This window comes from Oncorhynchus tshawytscha, linkage group LG10 (genome assembly GCF_018296145.1).
Source record: "Oncorhynchus tshawytscha isolate Ot180627B linkage group LG10, Otsh_v2.0, whole genome shotgun sequence".
NCBI classification, from domain to species: Eukaryota; Metazoa; Chordata; class Actinopteri; order Salmoniformes; family Salmonidae; genus Oncorhynchus; species Oncorhynchus tshawytscha.
The window spans coordinates 12,136,228-12,155,936 of record NC_056438.1 but is presented as its reverse complement, the minus strand read 5'-3'; the positions used below and the strand labels follow the sequence as shown (position 1 = coordinate 12,155,936).

The window sequence follows — 19,709 nt, the reverse complement described above, 5'->3', positions numbered from 1 at the left end:
GAAGGCTGTTCCATGTGAGAAATGAAGGCTGTTCCATGTGAAAATGAAGGCTGTTCCATGTGAGAAATGAAGGCTGTTCCATGTGACAAATGAAGGCTGTTCCATGTGACAAATGAAGGCTGTTCCATGTGACAAATGAAGAATGTTCCATGTGAGAAATGAAGGCTGTTCCATGTGAGAAATGAAGAAGGTTCCATGTGAGAAATGAAGGCTGTTCCTTGTGAGAAATGAAGGCTGTTCCATGTGAGAAATTAAAAATGTTCCATGTGAGAAATGAAGGCTGTTTCATGTGAGAAATGAAGGCTGTTCCTTGTGAGAAATGAAGGCTGTTCCATGTGAGAAATTAAGAATGTTCCATGTGAGAAATGAAGACTGTTCCATGTGAGAAATGAAGGCTGTTCCATGTGAGAAATGAAGGCTGTTCCATGTGAGAAATGAAGGCTGTTCCATGTGAGAAATGAAGGCTGTTCCATGTGAGAAATTAAGAATGTTCCATGTGAGAAATGAAGGCTGTTCCATGTGAGAAATGAAGACTGTTCCGTGTGAGAAATGAAGGCTGTTCCATGTGAGAAATGAAGGCTGTTCCATGTGAGAAATTAAGGCTGTTCCTTGTGAGAAATGAAGAATGTTCCATGTGAGAAATGAAGGCTGTTCCATGTGAGAAATGAAGGCTGTTCCATGTGAGAAATGAAGGCTGTTCCATGTGAGAAATGAAGGCTGTTCCTTGTGAGAAATGAAGGCTGTTCCATGTGAGAAATGAAGGCTGTTCCATGTGAGAAATGAAGACTGTTCCATGTGAGAAATGAAGGCTGTTCCATGTGAGAAATTAAGGCTGTTACATGTGAGAAATGAAGGTGTTCCTTGTGAGAAATGAAGGCTGTTCCATGTGAGAAATGAAGGCTGTTCCATGTGAGAAATGAAGGCTGTTCCATGTGACAAATGAAGGCTGTTCCATGTGACAAATGAAGGCTGTTCCATGTGAGAAATGAAGGCTGTTCCATGTGAGAAATGAAGGCTGTTCCATGTGAGAAATGAAGGCTGTTCCATGTGAGAAATGAAGGCTGTTCCATGTGAGAAATGAAGGCTGTTCCATGTGAGAAATGAAGGCTGTTCCATGTGACAAATGAAGGCTGTTCCATGTGACAAATGAAGGCTGTTCCATGTGACAAATGAAGGCTGTTCCATGTGAGAAATGAAGGCTGTTCCATGTGAGAAATGAAGGCTGTTCCATGAGAAATGAAGGCTGTTCCATGTGAGAAATGAAGGCTGTTCCATGTGAGAAATGAAGGCTGTTCCATGTGAGAAATGAAGGCTGTTCCATGTGAGAAATTAAGAATGTTCCATGAGAAATGAAGGCTGTTCCATGTGAGAAATGAAGGCTGTTCCATGTGAGAAATGAAATGTGAGAAATGAAGGCTGTTCCATGTGAGAAATGAAGGCTGTTCCATGTGAGAAATGAAGGCTGTTCCATGTGAGAAATGAAGGCTGTTCCATGTGAGAAATGAAGGCTGTTCCATGTGAGAAATGAAGGCTGTTCCATGTGAGAAATGAAGGCTGTTCCATGAGAAATGAAGGCTGTTCCATGTGTGAGAAATGAAGGCTGTTCCATGTGAGAAATGAAGGCTGTTCCATGTGAGAAATGAAGGAAGGCTGTTCCATGTGAGTGAGAAATGAAGGCTGTTCCATGTGACAAATTAAGAATGTTCCATGTGACAAATGAAGGCTGTTCCATGTGAGAAATGAAGGCTGTTCCATGTGAGAAATGAAGGCTGTTCCATGTGAGAAATGAAGGCTGTTCCATGTGAGAAATGAAGGCTGTTCCTTGTGAGAAATGAAGGCTGTTCCATGTGATAAATGAAGGCTGTTCCATGTGAGAAATGAAGGCTGTTCCATGTGAGAAATGAAGGCTGTTCCATGTGAGAAATGAAGGCTGTTCCTTGTGAGAAATGAAGGCTGTTCCATGTGAGAAATGAAGGCTGTTCCATGTGAGAAATGAAGACTGTTCCATGTGAGAAATGAAGGCTGTTCCATGTGAGAAATGAAGGCTGTTCCATGTGAGAAATGAAGGCTGTTCCATGTGAGAAATGAAGGCTGTTCCATGTGACAAATGAAGGCTGTTCCATGTGAGAAATGAAGGCTGTTCCATGTGAGAAATGAAGGCTGTTCCATGTGAGAAATGAAGGCTGTTCCATGTGAGAAATGAAGGCTGTTCCATGTGAGAAATGAAGGCTGTTCCATGTGAGAAATGAAGGCTGTTCCATGTGAGAAATTAAGAATGTTCCATGTGAGAAATGAAGGCTGTTCCATGTGAGAAATGAAGGCTGTTCCATGTGAGAAATTAAGGCTGTTCCATGTGAGAAATGAAGGCTGTTCCATGTGAGAAATGAAGGCTGTTCCATGTGAGAAATGAAGGCTGTTCCTTGTGAGAAATGAAGGCTGTTCCATGTGAGAAATTAAGGCTGTTCCATGTGAGAAATGAAGGCTGTTCCATGTGAGAAATGAAGGCTGTTCCATGTGAGAAATGAAGGCTGTTCCATGTGAGAAATGAAGGCTGTTCCTTGTGAGAAATGAAGGCTGTTCCATGTGAGAAATTAAGAATGTTCCATGTGAGAAATGAAGACTGTTCCATGTGAGAAATGAAGGCTGTTCCATGTGAGAAATGAAGGCTGTTCCATGTGAGAAATGAAGGCTGTTCCAAGTGAGAAATGAAGGCTGTTCCATGTGAGAAATTAAGAATGTTCCATGTGAGAAATGAAGGCTGTTCCATGTGAGAAATGAAGACTGTTCCGTGTGAGAAATGAAGGCTGTTCCATGTGAGAAATGAAGGCTGTTCCATGTGAAAATGAAGACTGTTCCATGTGAGAAATGAAGGCTGTTCCATGTGAGAAATTAAGGCTGTTACATGTGAGAAATGAAGGTGTTCCTTGTGAGAAATGAAGGCTGTTCCATGTGAGAAATGAAGGCTGTTCCATGTGAGAAATGAAGGCTGTTCCATGTGAGAAATGAAGGCTGTTCCATGTGACAAATGAAGGCTGTTCCATGTGACAAATGAAGGTGTTCCTTGTGAGAAATGAAGGCTGTTCCATGTGAGAAATGAAGGCTGTTCCATGTGAGAAATGAAGGCTGTTCCATGTGAGAAATGAAGGCTGTTCCATGTGAGAAATGAAGGCTGTTCCATGTGAGAAATGAAGGCTGTTCCATGTGACAAATGAAGGCTGTTCCATGTGACAAATGAAGGCTGTTCCATGTGAGAAATGAAGGCTGTTCCATGTGAGAAATGAAGGCTGTTCCATGTGAGAAATGAAGGCTGTTCCATGTGAGAAATGAAGGCTGTTCCATGTGAGAAATGAAGGCTGTTCCATGTGAGAAATGAAGGCTGTTCCATGTGAGAAATGAAGGCTGTTCCATGTGAGAAATTAAGAATGTTCCATGTGAGAAATGAAGGCTGTTCCATGTGAGAAATGAAGGCTGTTCCATGTGAGAAATGAAAGCTGTTCCATGTGAGAAATGAAGGCTGTTCCATGTGAGAAATGAAGGCTGTTCCATGTGAGAAATGAAGGCTGTTCCTTGTGAGAAATGAAGGCTGTTCCATGTGAGAAATTAAGGCTGTTCCATGTGAGAAATGAAGGCTGTTCCATGTGAGAAATGAAGGCTGTTCCATGTGAGAAATGAAGGCTGTTCCATGTGAGAAATGAAGGCTGTTCCTTGTGAGAAATGAAGGCTGTTCCATGTGAGAAATTAAGGCTGTTCCATGTGAGAAATTAAGGCTGTTCCATGTGAGAAATTAAGGCTGTTCCATGTGAGAAATGAAGGCTGTTCCACGTGAGAAATGAAGGCTGTTCCATGTTAGAAATGAAGGCTGTTCCATGTGAGAAATGAAGGCTGTTCCACGTGAGAAATGAAGGCTGTTCCATGTGAGAAATGAAGGCTGTTCCACGTGAGAAATGAAGGCTGTTCCATGTGAGAAATGAAGGCTGTTCCATGTGAGAAATGAAGGCTGTTCCATGTGAGAAATGAAGGCTGTTCCATGTGAGAAACATTTGCCCAATAAGCACCTGTTGTCTCTGAAATACATCTTTACAGTTGTCAGCTAGCTAGCTAATTGGAGTCGTATTAGCCGTAGAGGTGACATCAATCAAAATACCTCAAAGATGGTAACAAGAGATGGTATGAAGAACAAGATACGGCGAGAGCTGAAACAACCCGTCTATGATTCACCAAACAGCAGCTTTTTGTCATTGTTCCTATAGCAATTCTATATATATATTCTGACCGTTCAGAATCACAACAACACACATCGTTGTCGTGACGATGTCAACCCGCCCGTCTATAGACAGTGGTTTAATTAGTGGACAGACTTCTTGTGATGAGACCCGCTTATTGACTGCCTGCTAAGCTGTGAACCTTTATCACTTATCTAAACCCCAGATTCAAATGAAAGCCCAAAGTCTTTCGTAGGGAAAAGTGATGTGTGTGTGTGTGTGTGTGTTGGCTACCTCAGTGTTCATACATCAGTCAGTTTGACAGGCACCCTCAGAGGTCTGACACACTGATATGACTTCTACCCCTCTGTCTCTCTTTATGTCTTTCTTCTTTCTCTCCACTTGTTCTCACTCTAACCCTTCTCTCATCTGCTGCTCTGCCCTTTCACTCTATCTCTCTCCTCTCTCTCTTTCTTGTTTTCTGTCTTCAACTCTCCCCTGCTCTCTGTCACCCACTTGCACCACCCCATCACTCTCACCCTTAATCTCTGCTCATTCCTCTCTCCCCTGGCCTCTCTCTCTCTCACTTATTTGTCTCCCATGGCCTCTCTCTCTCTGCCTTATCTGTCTCCCCTGGCCTCTCTCTCTCTCTCTCCCTTATCTGTCTCCCCTGGCCTCTCTCTCTCTCCCCTGGCCTCTCTCTCTCCTGGCCTCTCTCTCTCTCCCCTGGCCTCTCTCTCTCCCTGGCCTCTCTCTCTCTCTCTCTCCTGGCATCTCTCTCTCTCTCTCTCTCTCTCTCTCTCTCTCTCTGGCCTCTCTCTCTCTCTCCCTGGCCTTTCTCTCTCTCTCTCTCCCCCCCTCTCTCTCTCCCCTGGCCTCTCTCTCTCTCTCTTCCCCTCTCTCTCTCCCTGGCCTCTCTCTCTCTCTCTTCCCCCTCTCTCTCTCCCCTGGCCTCTCTCTATCTCTCTCTCTCTCTCCCTCTCTCTCTCCCCTGGCCTCTCTCTCTCTCTCTTCCCCTCTCTCTCTCCCCTGGCCTCTCTCTCGCTCTCTCTCTCTCTCCCTGGCCTCTCTCTCTCCCCTGGTCTCTCTCTCTCCTCTCTCTCTCGCTCCCCTGGCCTCTCTCTCTCTCTCCCCTCTCTCTCCCCCTGGCCCCTTTCTCGCTCTCTCTCTCTCCCTCCCCTCTCTCTCTCCCCTGGCCTCTCTCTCTCCTCTCTCTCCCTCCCCTGGCCTCTCTCTCCCCTGGCATCTCTCCCCTCTCTCTCTCTCCCCTGGCCTCTCTCTCCCCCTCTCTCTCTCTCCTCCCGGCCTCTCTCTCCCCTCTGTCTCTCTCTCTTACCTGGCCTCTCTCACCCCCCCCACCCTCTCCCCTGGCCTCTCTCTCTCTCTCCTCCCCTCCTCCCCCCTGGCCTCTCTCTCTCTCTCTCCTCCCCTCCTCCCCTGGCCTCTCTCTCTCTCCTCTCCCTCCCCTCCTCCCCTGGCCTCTCTCTCTCTCTCCCTCCCCTCCTCCCCTGGCGTCTCTCTCTCTCTCTCTCCCTCCCCCCCTGGCCTCTCTCTCTCTCTCTCCCTCCCCTCCTCCCCTGGCCTCTCTCTCTCTCTCCCTCCCCTCCCCCCCCTGGCCTCTCTCCCCTCTCTCTCTCTCTCTCTCTCTCTCACCTGGCCTCTCCCTCCCCTCCCCCTGGCCCCTCTCTCTCTCTCCCTCCCCTCCTCCCCTGGCCTCTCTCTCTCTCTCCCTCCCCTCCCCCTGGCCTCTCTCTCTCTCCCTCCCCCTGGCCTCTCTCTCTCTCTCCCTCCCCTCCCCCTGGCCTCTCTCTCTCCCTCCCCTCCTCCCCTCCCCTCTCTCTCTCTCCCCTCTCTCTCTCCCCTGGCCCCTCTCTCGCTCTCTCTCTCTCTCTCCCCCTGGCCTCTCTCTCTCCCCCTGGCCTCTCTCTCCTCTCTCTCTCTCCCCCTGGCCTCTCTCTCTCTCTCTCTCCCCTCTCTCTCCCCTGGCCTCTCTCTCTCCTCTCTCTCCCTCCCCTGGCCTCTGTCTCCCCTGGCCTCTCTCCCCTCTCTCTCTCTCCCCTGGCCTCTCTCTCCCCTCTCTCTCTCTCCTCCCTGGCCTCTCTCTCCCCTCTCTCTCTCTCTCCCTCCCCTCCCCCTGGCCTCTCTCTCTCTCCCTCCCCTCCTCCCCTGGCCTCTCTCTCTCTCTCCCTCCCTCCCCTCCCCTGGCCTCTCTCCCCTCTCTCTCTCTCTCTCTCTCTCACCTGGCCTCTCCCTCCCCTCCCCCTGGCCTCTCTCTCTCTCTCCCTCCCCTCCCCCTGGCCTCTCTCTCTCTCTCTCCCTCCCCCCCCTGGCCTCTCTCTCTCCCTCTCCCTCCTCCCCTCCCCTCTCTCTCTCTCTCCCTCCCCTCCCCCTGGCCTCTCTCCCCTCTCTCTCTCCCATCTCTCTCTCTCACCTGGCCTCTCCTCCCCTCCCCTGGCCTCTCTCTCTCTCTCCTCTCTCCTCCCCTCCTCCCCTGGCCTCTCTCTCACTCTCCTCCCCTCCCCCTGGCCTCTCTCTCTCTCTCTCTCTCCTCTCTCTCTCCCCTGGCCTCTCTCTCTCTCCCCTCTCTCTCTCCCCCTGGCCTCTCTCTCTCTCTCCCCCTCTCTCTCCCCTGGCCTCTCTCTCTTCCCTGGCCTCTCTCTCTCTCCTCTCTCTCCTCCCATTGCCTCTCTCTCTCTCTCTCCCCCCCCTCTCCCCTGGCCTCTCTCCCTCCCCTCTCTCTCTCCCCTGGCCTCTCTCTCCCCTGGGCTCTCTTCCCTGGCCTCTCTCTCCCCTTTCTCTCTATCTCACCTGGCCTCTCTCTCCCCCACCTCTCTCTCTCTTACCTGGCCTCTCTCTCTCCCTCTCACCCTCTCCCTGGCCTCTCTCTCTCTCTCTCTCCTCTCTTTCTCCCCTGGTCTCTCTCTCTCCCCTGGCCTCTCTCTCTCTCCTCTCTCTCGCTCCCATGGCCTCTCTCTCTCTCTCTCTCCCCCCTCACTCTCTCCCCTGGCCTCTCTTCCTCCCCTCTCTCTCTCCCCTGGCCTCTCTCTCCCCTGGCCTCTCTTCCCTGGCCTCTCTCCCCTTTCTCTCTATCTCACCTGGCCTCTCTCTCCCTCTCTCTCTCTCTTTTACCTGGCCTCTCTCTCCCCTCTCCCCTCCTCCCCTGGCCTCCCTCTCTCTCTCTCTCTCCTCTCTCTCTGGCCTCTCCCTCCCCTCCCCCTGGCCTCTCTCTCTCTCCCTCCCCTCCCCCCTCCCTCTCTCTCTCTCTCTCCCTCCCCACCTCCTCCTCTCCCCTGGCCTCTCTCTCTCTCCCCCTCCCCGCCCCTCTCTCTCTCTCCCTCCCCTCCTCCCCTGGCCTCTCTCCCCTCTCTCTCTCTCTCTCTCTCTCTCTCACCTGGCCTCTCCCTCCCCCCCCTGGCCTCTCTCTCTCTCTCCCTCCCCTCCTCCCCTGGCCTCTCTCTCTCTCTCCCCTCTCTCCCTCCCCTGGTTCTCTCTCTCCCCTCCCCTCCCCCTCCCCTCTCTCTCTCTCTCTCCCTCCCCTCCTCCCCTGGCCTCTCTCCCCTCTCTCTCTCTCTCTCTCTCTCTCTCACCTCCTCTCCCTCCCCACCTGGCATCTCTCTCTCTCTCCCTCCCCTCCTCCCCCTCTCTCTCTTCCCTCCCCTCCCCCTCCCCCTGGCCTTCTCTCTCTCCCTCCCCTCCCCTCCTCCCCTCTCTCTCTCTCTCTCTCCCCTCCCCCCCCCTGTCTCTCTCTCTCCTCCCTCCTCCCCCCCCACCCCTCTCTCTCTCTCTCTCTCCCCTCCCCCTGGCCTCTCTCTCTCTCCCTCCCCTCCTCCCCTGGCATCTCTCCCTCTCTCTCTCTCCCCTGGCCTCTCTCTCACCCTCTCCCCTGGCCTCTCTCTCTCTCTCCCCTCCTCCCCTGGCCTCTCTCGCTCCCTCCCCTCTCCCCTGGCCTCTCTCTCTCCCTCCCTCCCCTCCCCCCCCCCTGGCCTCTCTCTCTCTCTCTCCCTCCCCTCCCCCCCTTGCCTCTCCCCTCTCTCTCCCTCTCCCTGGCCTCTCTCTCACCCTCTCCCTGGCCTCTCTCTCTCTCTCTCTCCCCCCCCCCCTCTCTCTCTCTCTCCCCTCTCACCCTCTCCCCTGGCCTCTCTCTCTCTCTCCCTCTCCCTCCCCTGGCCTCTCTCTCTCTCCCCTCTCTCTCTCTCTCTCTCTCTCTCCCCTGGCCTCTCTCTCTCTCTCCCTCCCCTCCCCCTGCCCCATCCCTCTTTCCCAATGTAATCCCTTAATCTATTCAATTCAATTCAAGGGGCTTTATTGACATGGGAAACATATGTTAACATTGCCAAAGCAAGTGAGGTAGATAATAAACAAAAGTGAAATAAACAATACAAATGAACAGTAAACATTACACTCATAGAAGTTCCAAAAGAATAAAGACATTTCAAATGTCATGTTATGTCTCTATACAGTGTTGTAACGATGTGCAAATAAAGTACAAAAGGGAAAATAAATAAACATAAATATGGGTTGTATTTACAATAGTGTTTGTTCTTCACTGGTTGCCCTTTTCTTTTGGCAACAGTTCACAAATATAGATGCTGTGATGGCACACTGTGGTATTTCACCCAGTAAATATGGGAGTTTATCAAAATTGGGTTTGTTTTTGAATTCTTTCTGGATCTGTGTAATCTGATGGAAATATGTGTCTCTAATATGGTCATACATTTGGCAGGAGGTTAGAAAGTGCAGCTCAGTTTCCACCTCCTTTTGTGGGCAGTGTGCACATACCCTGTCTTCTCTTGAGAGCCAGGTCTGCCTATGGCGGACTTTCTCAATAGCAAGGCTATGTTCACTGAGTCTGTACATAGTCAAAGCTTTCCTTAAATTTGGGTCAGTCACAGTGGTCAGGTATTCTGCCACTGTGTACTCTCTGTTTCGGGCCAAATAGCATTTTAGTTTGTTCTGATTTTTTTGTTAATTCTTTCCAATGTGTAATTAACTTTTTGTTTTCTAACGATTTAGTTAGGTCTAATTGTGTTGCTGTCCTGGGGCTCTGTGGGGTCTGTTTGTGTTTGTGAACAGAGCCCCAGAACCAGCTTACTTAGGGGACTCTTCTCCAGGTTCATCTTTCTGAAGGTGATGGCTTTGTTATGGAAGGTTTTGGAATCACTTCATTTTAGGTGGTTGTAGAATTTAACAGCTCTTTTTTTTCTTTGGTGGATTTTGATAATTAGTGGGTATTGGTGTTTGGTATTTTATTAGGATCCCCATTAGCTGTTGCAAAAGCAGCAGCTACTCTTCCTGGGGTTCAACACAAAACATGAAACATAATACAGAATGACATAATACAGAACATCATTAGACAAGAACAGCTCAAGGACAGAACTACATTCATATATTGTTTTAAAGGCACACATAACCTACATATCAATACATTCACACAAACTATCTAGGTCAAATAGGGGAGAGGCATTGTGCCACGAGGTGTTGCTTTATCTGTTTTTTTGAAACCAGGTTTGCTGTTTATTTGAGCAAAATGAGATGGAAGGAAGTTCCATGCAATAAGAGCTCTATATAATTCTGTACATTTTCTTGAATTTGTTCTGGATTTGGGGACTATGAAAAGACCCCTGGTGGCATATCTGGGTATCAGCCTAATTCTGGATATTTTTGTATAATTTTGCATGCAGAGTCTCAATTTGGTGTTTGTCCCATTTTGTGAATTATTGGTTGGTGAGCGAACCCCAGACCTCACAACCATAAAGGGCAATGGGTTCTATAACTGATTCAAGTATTTTTAGACAGATCCTAATTGGTATGTCAAATTGTATGCTCCTTTTGATGGCATAGAATGCCCTTCTAGTTTTTTGTGTGCTCTAGGGCAACGGTGTCTAGATGGAGTTTGGATTTGTCGTCCTGGCAACTGGACCTTTTTTGGAACACCATTATTTTGGTCTTACTGAGATTTATTGTCAGGGTCCAGGTGTGACAGAATCTGTGCAGAAGATCTAAGTGCTGCTGTAGGCCCTCCTTAGTTGGGGACAGAAGCACCAGATCATCAGCAAACAGTGGACATTTGACTCCAGATTCTAGTAGGGTGAGGCTGGGTGCTGGAGACTATTCTAGTGCCCTAGACAATAAGTTGATATAAATGTTGAAGGGGTGGGCCTTAAGCTGCATCCCTGTCTCACCCCACGGCCCTGTGGAACGAAATGTGTGTTTTTAGCCAATTTAACCGCACACTTGTTGTTTGTATACATGGATTTTAAAATGTTGTATGTTTTTCCCCCAACACCACCTTCCATCAATATGTATAGCAGACCCTCATGCCAAATTGAGTCAAAAGCTTTTTCAAAATCAACAAAGCATGAGAAGACTTTGCCTTTGTTTTGGTTTGTTTGTTTTTTGTCAATTAGGGTGTGCAGGGTGAATGCGTGGTCTGTCGTATGGTAATTTAGTAAAAAGATGATTTGACATTTGCTCAGTACATTGTTTTCACTGAGGAAATGTATGAATCTGCTGTTAATGATGATGCAGAGGATATTCCCAAGGTTACTGTTGACGCATATCCCAGTTATAGTTATTGGGGTTATAGTTATTGGGGTCAAATTTGTCTCCACTTTTGGATTGGAGTTATCACTCCTTGGTTCCAAATATAAGATGCCAGAGCTAAGGATGATGTTAAAGAGTTTTAGTATAGCCAATTGTAATTTGTTATCTGTAAATTTTATCATTTTATTGAGGATACCATCAACATGGTTATGTTGTTGTAGTTGTGTCTAAGGGGGTCAAATGGGGGAGGGAATGCTGTCACCTCCTGATAGCTGTTTGTCCCAGTTTGCTGAGGGTGTCAGGTTCTTGTGCAGTTCTGGCGTTGAGGTTGCCACAGACTAGTACATGTCTCTGGGCCTGGAAATGATCGATTTCCCCCTCTAGGATGGAGAAGCTGTCTTCATTAAAGTATGGGAATTCTAGTGGGGGGATATAGGTATCACACATGAGGACATTTTTCTCTGTTGAGATCATTTCCATTTGAATTTCTAGCCAAATGTAAAATGTTCCTGTTTTGATTAATTTAGTAAAGTGAGTTAGGTCTGCTCTATACCAAAATAGCATACCGCCTGAGTCCCTTCCCTGTTTCACACCTGGTAGTTTGGTGGATGGGATTACCAGCTCTCTGTAACCTAGAGGGCAACCAGAGGGTCCATCTCCTCTATACCATGTTTCTTGTAGGATGAAAATGTCTGTATTTCCTGCTCTCCATCCCCTCCCCCCTCATACCAGATTCTCTCATCCCAGGAGGTTATTCTCTTTCTCCCTTGCCCCCTCTCTCTTTCCCTCTCTCTATCTCTCTCTCCCTCTCTCTCTCCTCTCTCTCTCCTCTCCTCACTCTATTTCTCACTCTCCCTCTCTCATCTCTCTCTCTCCCTCTCTCTCTCTCTCTCTCTCTCTGTCTCCTCTCCTCTCTCTTTCTCTTTCTTTCTCCTCCTCATCCACCCCCTCAACTCATCCCAGGAGGTTATTGTCTGGTTGAGTATTCTCCCGGTCTCCAAACCACCACATCCTGCCTAATCTGATAACGAGAGGCGCTGACAACCTCGCCCTCTCTAACACACTCACACACACACACACATAGACACACACACACATAGACACACACACACGTAGACACACACACACGTAGACACACACACACACACACACACACACTAACGAGACCAACAGCGTTCCATGTACAGCAACACGTTCCTTTAGAACACATACCATGTTCCATGTTCCATGTTCCCTCTCATAATGAGACTTCCCATAGTCATCACATTTTATTGAAGAGCTCTCTCACAACTATCCTGCTTTCACAGTGATAGAGACATACTAGAGATGCTAGTTTACAGGTCAAGAGGAGTAGGAGGAAGTTGGAAGCTCTCCCTCTGATGGTAAGATTCAGAGGGTAAACTGATCCTGGATCTGTGGGGCAGATTCTGCCCCAAGCGAGGGCGAGGCCCATTATCAGAAGACAGGAAGTTATCAATTTGATCTGTCAAGGAGCATGATCTCATTGGTTAATCTGTCAAAGGGAGTGATCTCATTGGCTATGTTGTCAACAATGGTGGTGAGGGACAGGAGAGAGTTGTCCAGTGGAAGATGATAGAGGAGATCGTCAATAACTGCTTATTGCGGTATAGGGAAGGTGGAGGTCGTTATCACACACATGGACACACCCTCTTTGAGATGTTTTGAAATAAATAGCCCTTTATTGAATATTTTAGTCAGTGAATTCATTGGCAAAATGTAGCTTATTGTTGTACCATTTCAGTAATCTTTTCTTTTTGGTACTATTGCAACCAAGCCTCCCAGATGAGGCCCAAGGCGACAGCACCAGTTCCACTGCAGTCCCAAGAGGAATCCAACAACAAACAAGACTGTATCCATCATCAGGCCATGTCAGAGACTGTTACATTCTCACACACACACACACACACACACACACACACACACACACACACACACACACACACACACACACACACACACACACACACACACACACACACACATACACACACACACACACACACACCTACACACACACACACATACACATATACACACACACACACGTACACACACCTTGAAAAACAAGGAAGGGAAATATCAACAGAGTTGACGTGGAAAAATTCCCAAATGTGGCAATCTCCACAAACTCATACACACACCAGAATGATTCCTCCCGTGGACCTAGTAAAACAGCATATGGAAGCTATTCAACTTCCCAGGTAGATTGGAGCTCAGGGAGGGAACGAGGCAGACAGACAGGATTGTGCGTGTCTATGTGTGTAAGTGAAAGAAAAGGGGAAGAAGGAGGGTTTATGTTCATCATTCAATACTGAGCCTTCGGGATGTGTGTGTGTGTGTGTTCTTGTGAACCATCTGTGTGTATTTATGCATGCAAGACAGGCAAGTGTGTTTCTGCTAATGTGGGAACTGGTAACCAGAGGCTTTCACAGATTCCCATTCATTCCTTATCTTGTGTGTGTGTGTGTGTGTGTGTGTGTGTGTGTGTGTGTGTGTGTGTGTGTGTGTGTGTGTGTGTGTGTGTGTGTGTGTGTGTGTGTGTGATCCACTGTGGGCCAAGGCCAACTAATAATAGTGGAACAGTTCGTCCTCACCGTCAGACAGTGATATCCATGACAGATTTGGCCCTCTGTGTTGTGTGAGCCCTCAGGAAGATACTCTGAGATAAAATAATGAGATAATACAAGACTTGCAGAGAGCTGTGTTCAGAGCTCTTCTTCTGTGGTGGGCCGGGGCCATGTTGCTACTGTCAGAGCTCTTCTTCTATGGTGGGCCGGGGCCATGTTGCTACTGTCAGAGCTCTTCTTCTATGGTGGGCCGGGGCCATGTTGCTACTGTCAGAGCTCTTCTTCTGTCTGGCTCATCTGGAAGGTATTCAGAAACACTTGGAGGGAAATAATGGTAAGTATGAATCCCAAATGGCATCCTATTTCCTACATAGTGCACTACTTTGAACAGAGCCTATTCTGGATATAGTGTGTTACTTTTGACCACCTGGGCCCATAGTAGTGCACTATATATGGAATATTGTGCCATTTTGGATAAAAGCTTAAATATTAAGTGTTTCTGTTACTATTTGTAACATATGTGTCATTATTGGTTGGTAAGTCACGCTGTGGTATTACAGTGGGGGCTGACTGTTGGCTCTGGGAGGATAGCTGGAATGAGGGCTCCGGTGCCAGGGGCATACCGGAAGAGGGTCTTTATAATGGCTGAGTGTGTGTGTGTGTGTTGCTGAGATACAGGAAGAGAAGGAAATTAAAATGGTTGAAGAATGAGGTCAATTACTTCTCTCTCATTTTTGACGTCAAACAAGTTCAAATTTCTTTATTAGCATTTATAAACTACATCTCAAACATCTTGGTCGTGTTAAATAGAGCAATCACAGGAAAACGGCTTAGAACACTTTGCAGAGAAAAAATACAAGTGTTTCTTATAGAACAAGTCCAGGTAGTCCCTCCTTGTTTAAGTCCATTTTGTCCCTAATGAACATGACCCAGCAAAGCCATACTCAGCCACTATAGTGAAATGAATCCTTCTACTGGCACACAATGAGACTGATCATTTTATAGGTCAAAGGCCAGAGGTTAAAAGTTTGTGGTGTTTGTCTCTCTATGGAGGTGGTTGGGGGCAACGACCAGATTCACAGAAACCAATTCCAGATGCTGAGGAATGTGTCGTTATCGGAACCCTGTGCCCCAGTAACCCTAACCCTGACCCTGTGCCCCAGGCGTTCTTGTGTGTATCCGTGCGAGTCTGGGGGAACTGAGCACTCCCTAACCTCTGGTGTGTTCCACAAAACTCTGACACAGCAGATAGAGGTGAAAGGTCATGAGAACTCCGATTTACCATGTCTCTCCAATGGGTCAGTCCCAAATGGCTCCCGATATAGTGCACTACATTTGACCAGAGCCCTGTGGGTAGTGCACTATATAGGAAATAGGGTGTCATTTGGAACACAAGCCCATGTCTCCTTCCTCTCTGGCTTCTTATTAAAAATATATATCTGTCCAAAATGAAGCCTGTGTACATGTTGCTCTAAAGGGTCCTGACTAGGGTGTCAAAATTACAGTAACTTTCCCCCCCCAAATACCCCGGTTTTCCAGAAATCCTGCTTATTCCCTCCTGATTCCAGGAAATTTCCAACCAGGATTTCTGGTAAACCCAGAAATGTAGGAAAAGTTAGCAGACATTTGCAAGCAGTAACCCCAGGCTGAAGTTCCCCTATAAGCTCTGATCTATGTTCATGCTAGTGCTAATGGTAGGGTAAACTGATCCTAGATCTGTGGTTAGAGACTGTTCAGAGGGAATCAGGTTGGTTCAGATAAGTACAGACCAGGATGGTCCTCTGTAGCCCAGCAGGTAGAGCATGGTGCTTGTAATGCCAGGGTTGTGGGTTCAATTCCCGGGACCACCCATAGGTAAAAATGTATGTACGCATGACTGTAAGTCTCTTTGGATAAAAGAGTCTGAGAAAAAACAGATCATATTTAAAATGTCAAAGGACATGTAATTGCTAAATAAACATTTGATTAACCATGACCTATCCACGTTTTTCATATTGAAAATATATTAGTTGCTTCTCAAACGCACCCGATTCCCTACATAGTGCACTACTTAGGCCCTGGTTGAAAGTAGTGCACTAAATTGGGAATAGGGTGCCATTGGGGTGCAACACATCGGTTTGTTTTGCTTCTGGGTACAGTACATTTTCAGATGACATTCATTCAATACAAATGTATCAGAAGCAAGAAGAGTAGGCTAGTGCGTGACAGCTCAGATCGAATAGCAGATCTCAGAGTAGGCTATGATTGGTCCGTTGGGCCTGTCAGTCAAAGTCAGTATTTCAGGCTCCTCTGTCACCATTGGTCAGATTGTCAGAATGGTATGTGATGTCACAAGCCTCATAGCACACTGTTCTGTTGGTAGTATTGGGCCTTGCTGTCTCTTTGCCATTCCTTCCACAAGGGGAACCTCTTTATCTTAATGTTCCATTCCAATCCAAAGAAATACAATATCCGTTGCTTCCCTCTTCTCACTGTTCCAACGAAATGCTCCATTTGAAAAAAAGTGTTCCATTCATTATCATACAACGACATCACAGGAGAGTCAACTGGGCTCAATCCAGAATTCCAATTCCAGAACCCCAAAAAATTATAATTTTTTCCCCCATTGTCATCACAAGGTGTTAGTAGAAGACTTTCCCTTAGAGGACAGCACCTGTCGAAACCTCCTCTTCAACTCCTGCATGTTGGGGGACTTGGGCCGGGCCAGGTGCAGCCCCCCTCTCCTTTTCTCCCCGTTACCCCCACCCAGCGCCCGGCTCACCTCACCACAGAGGTGCAGGAAGGCGGCGTGGACCCCCTCGTGATTCTCCCTGGCAGACGCCTCAAAGTACGACCCACCTAGAGAGGCTGCCAACGTCTCGCCCTCGTCAGCCGGCACCTGGCGGGCACGGAGGAGGTCGCTCTTGTTGCCCACCTGGGAGGAGAGGAGAGAAGGATTAGAGAAATGTTAAGGCGACATAAAGAAATCCTTCCTGATAAAATAAAAGGTTACCTATTTAGACACCAGTAAGAGAAGGACATACCTGGAGACTTAAATAATAATAAAAACATCAAGCTCTCGTAATGTAACAGTCAAACCCACCAGTATGACAGGTATGTTCCCTGCAGGGTGGATGCGTCTGACGTGCTGGTAGAGAGGCTGTATGGTTCTATAACTGCTGTGGTCGGTGATGGAGAACACCAGGACGTATCCATCCGCCCAGTAGATAGACCTGTTGATCTGCTCCTGACAATATAGCCCCTCTGCATCATCCTGGGGGGGGTAGAGCATGCCACATTTGTCTGTCTCTAATACTCAAAACCCACTGGTACAGACTGATGTAGACAGTGATGCCTGCCCTCCTACACTATTTATTAGTGTTATTATGAGAAGCCTGCGTGTGGTTGTTACTCTGAGATTGTGGAGAACACAGACAGAACGCCCTCTTTACCTCAGATTGTAGTTTGTTTACAAAAACAGGCCTTTGAACAGGTGGTTAGTTTTCAAAGTGAGTTTGATGAATGAATGGGAGACTCCCTCAGGGAGTTACTGAACTCATCACAATCACTACAGAGAGTAGAGAGAAATGACTGGGATATGCCCTGATACTGGATGTAGGCTCATGTCCACAAAGGGTCTCAAAATAGGAGTGCTGATCAGGTCGTAACCTGCCCATATAATCTCAATCATTGTGATCTAAAAGGGCGTAACTGATCCTAGATCAGCACTATATTCAGAGGCTTTATAGATGCCCTGGTCTACTGTAACATGATATATTCTTACTGATAATGAAGAATGCTAAGTGAGGAGATATCTCCACTCGTTATATCCAGATCTGGGTCAAATACACACATAGGCTACTGTATGTCAAATACTTTTTACGATTGAACCAATACAATAGTCAAAGTGCGGTCTGTGAGATTACATCCAGAAAGAGGTTAGACGACCTCTATCCCAAGGGAGACTTGGCATGTCATTTAAAGTATTTGACCCCACGTCTGGTTAGATAGACCCCTAGGCTGTAGCGAGGAGCAGCGGTTACCTTTAGACTAGAGAGACACCGGGGTGTTCCAAATGACACCCTAAATCGCAATGTAGTGCACTTCTTCTGACCAGTGCACATAAGGATCTGGTGAAAAGTAGTGCACTGTATAGAGAATCGGGTGCCATTTTGGGACACATCATTGTGTGTTTAGAGAGACCAACCTGTAGAGAGACACAGGGTGTGTCCTGAACCTGTAGTGAGACCTGTTCTCCATCTAGATTGATCTTTCTGGAGTAAAGGGCCCCTGGAAAACAGAGATTAGCAACACGCATGATGGGTAGACATGCAACAAATGAATGATGACGTAACACATTAGGATGCCTTGTACTGACTGGTTGTTTTTAAACACAGGAGGCTATAGTAAACTAGTGTGTGGCTACATTTTTACAATGTGAAATGACAGATATTATACGAGTGTGCACTGTGACAATGATACAATTCCTACCTGTGTTTGCCTCATAGTCCCCAATGAACCTCTTGGTCAGAAACCTGACGATCAAAGCTGTGAATGAAACAACGAGATGAATAGTCTCCATTGAGTAACACCTTGAGAATAATACTGCAGGCTACATATCTTTCATTGTTGACATGGCCTGCTCCTTAGGTGGTAGAGACAAGCTTCCCATCAGTCTGTCTGCATCAGACACAAATTTGACCCTATTTCCTACATAGGGGTTTAGTTAAAAGTAGTGCACTATGGGCCCTGGTGAATTGTAGTGCACTATATAGGGAATCGCTGGCGACACTGTTTACCACTAGCTGTCCAACCTGGCACACCAGATAGTGTGTAGCCTAGAGGCCAATCCTACAGAGTACAGACATAGCCTAATACAATATCTAAGTCACATGTGTCAAACTCATTCCATGGAGGGCAGTGTCTGCGGGTTTTTGCTCCTCCCTTGTACCTGATTGATGAATTAAGGTCACTAATTTCTAAAGAACTCCCCTCACCTGGTTGTCTAGTTTTTAATTGAAATGAAAAATGAAAAAACACCCGAAGACAACAGGCCCTCCATGGAATGAGTTTCACACCCCTGATCGAAGTGTTAGGTGGAAATATGAATAGGTACAACTAATTTAAAAATCGACATTGATAGTCTGCATAATAGGATTTGTAGCCAATCCGTTTGACAAACTAATGCAAATTAATTATTTTCATTCTAGCCTTCATTCTCTATTCGCATAGGAAAATTACTTGAGGGTCTAAAATTGATAAACGAAATGTATGTACACACACTTTCACATTGATTATCGTTTTCAGATTCAAACAGTGTGTTATAGCGCACTTCTCAAAGTTATTAACAATGTTCCCTACCTGTTTTCCCGACGTTGCTCGCTCCCAAAACCACAATCTTAACGTTTTTGTTGGGCACGCAGTCTAGAACGGGATACTCCGGTATTGGAACTAGCAGAAAGTTGCTAGAACCACTATTCATTGTTCTCGGTGGGTCGACAAGAAGACGCATTTAGAAGCCCCCTGTGAGTCCAGTCTGCGAATGCAGTTCCTCTTTCTCCTCGTCCCCCCCAAACTGCTAAAATATTCCACTGTCTCTCGATACACCCGATCTCGATAAGAACAGAAATTATAATCGTCTCCTCTGGCTGCTACTTCGAAACAATCCTGCATACCGTTTGAAGATCCCTTGCATTGAGTGCTAAACAAATGGACCTAATCAAGTTTCTTTTGGCGCCCGATCCTAGACCGTTAGGCTATCCGATTGTAGATTGTATCCTTGGAACCGTTATTTCACATAGGATAAATAGAGACAGAGCACCGAACTGTCATATAAACCATGAAGGGCAGACAAGTCAATCCCGCCACTTCCCGAGCAATTGTTAGTCAAGAGAGAGAAGAGTCAGACAAACCGGAGTGGGATGAGCGAGAACGGGGCGTGAATGAGTAGCCTAGCAGATTTGCTGACAGCACAACCCCTACAAATCGCTGACCTGTTAGCATCTGGCCATTTTATCTGTTTAGGATAAGCAAGCATAATGGTGCATATGATATCATTTTTGGGGGTCTTTTCCCCAAATTATTAGCCTACATCTCAAGACAGTCAAATAGCATTCAATGAGTAAACTGAATCAATTGTTGGAATTGAAGGCTAAACACAAACTATTTTAAGAAATATGCCTACAGAGTAATTTAGTTCAACCATTTCCACATATTTGACGGGTTGCCTCTGTTCTTTGTGACCATGCAGTGGTAGGCTAAACTACAATTGAGTTTTGCTATAACGTATTATTTGCCCGACGACCGGTCAATTATAATCCATCCACTTTAATCTGCGAGCCTCGTTCTCGCCTCCTAATTGCTGAGCCCAGAAACTGGCCAATGAGTGAACGGGGGA

The 19,709-nt window shown here is 47.0% G+C and overlaps 1 protein-coding gene across 1 annotated transcript; it reads right to left on the bottom strand.

Moving 5' to 3' along the window:
- Positions 1–14,992: 14,992 nt before the first annotated feature.
- On the bottom strand, positions 14,993–19,475 carry rasl11a (RAS-like, family 11, member A). The gene is made up of 5 exons (XM_024405187.2): positions 18,674–19,475; positions 17,804–17,860; positions 17,520–17,602; positions 16,416–16,586; positions 14,993–16,247 (listed from the first exon to the last, which is right to left on the bottom strand). Exons 1-5 carry the CDS (start codon positions 18,822–18,824, stop codon positions 15,945–15,947), a joined length of 765 nt encoding a protein of 254 aa, XP_024260955.1. The 5' UTR covers positions 18,825–19,475; the 3' UTR covers positions 14,993–15,944.
- Between the last annotated feature and the right edge of the window lie 234 nt (positions 19,476–19,709).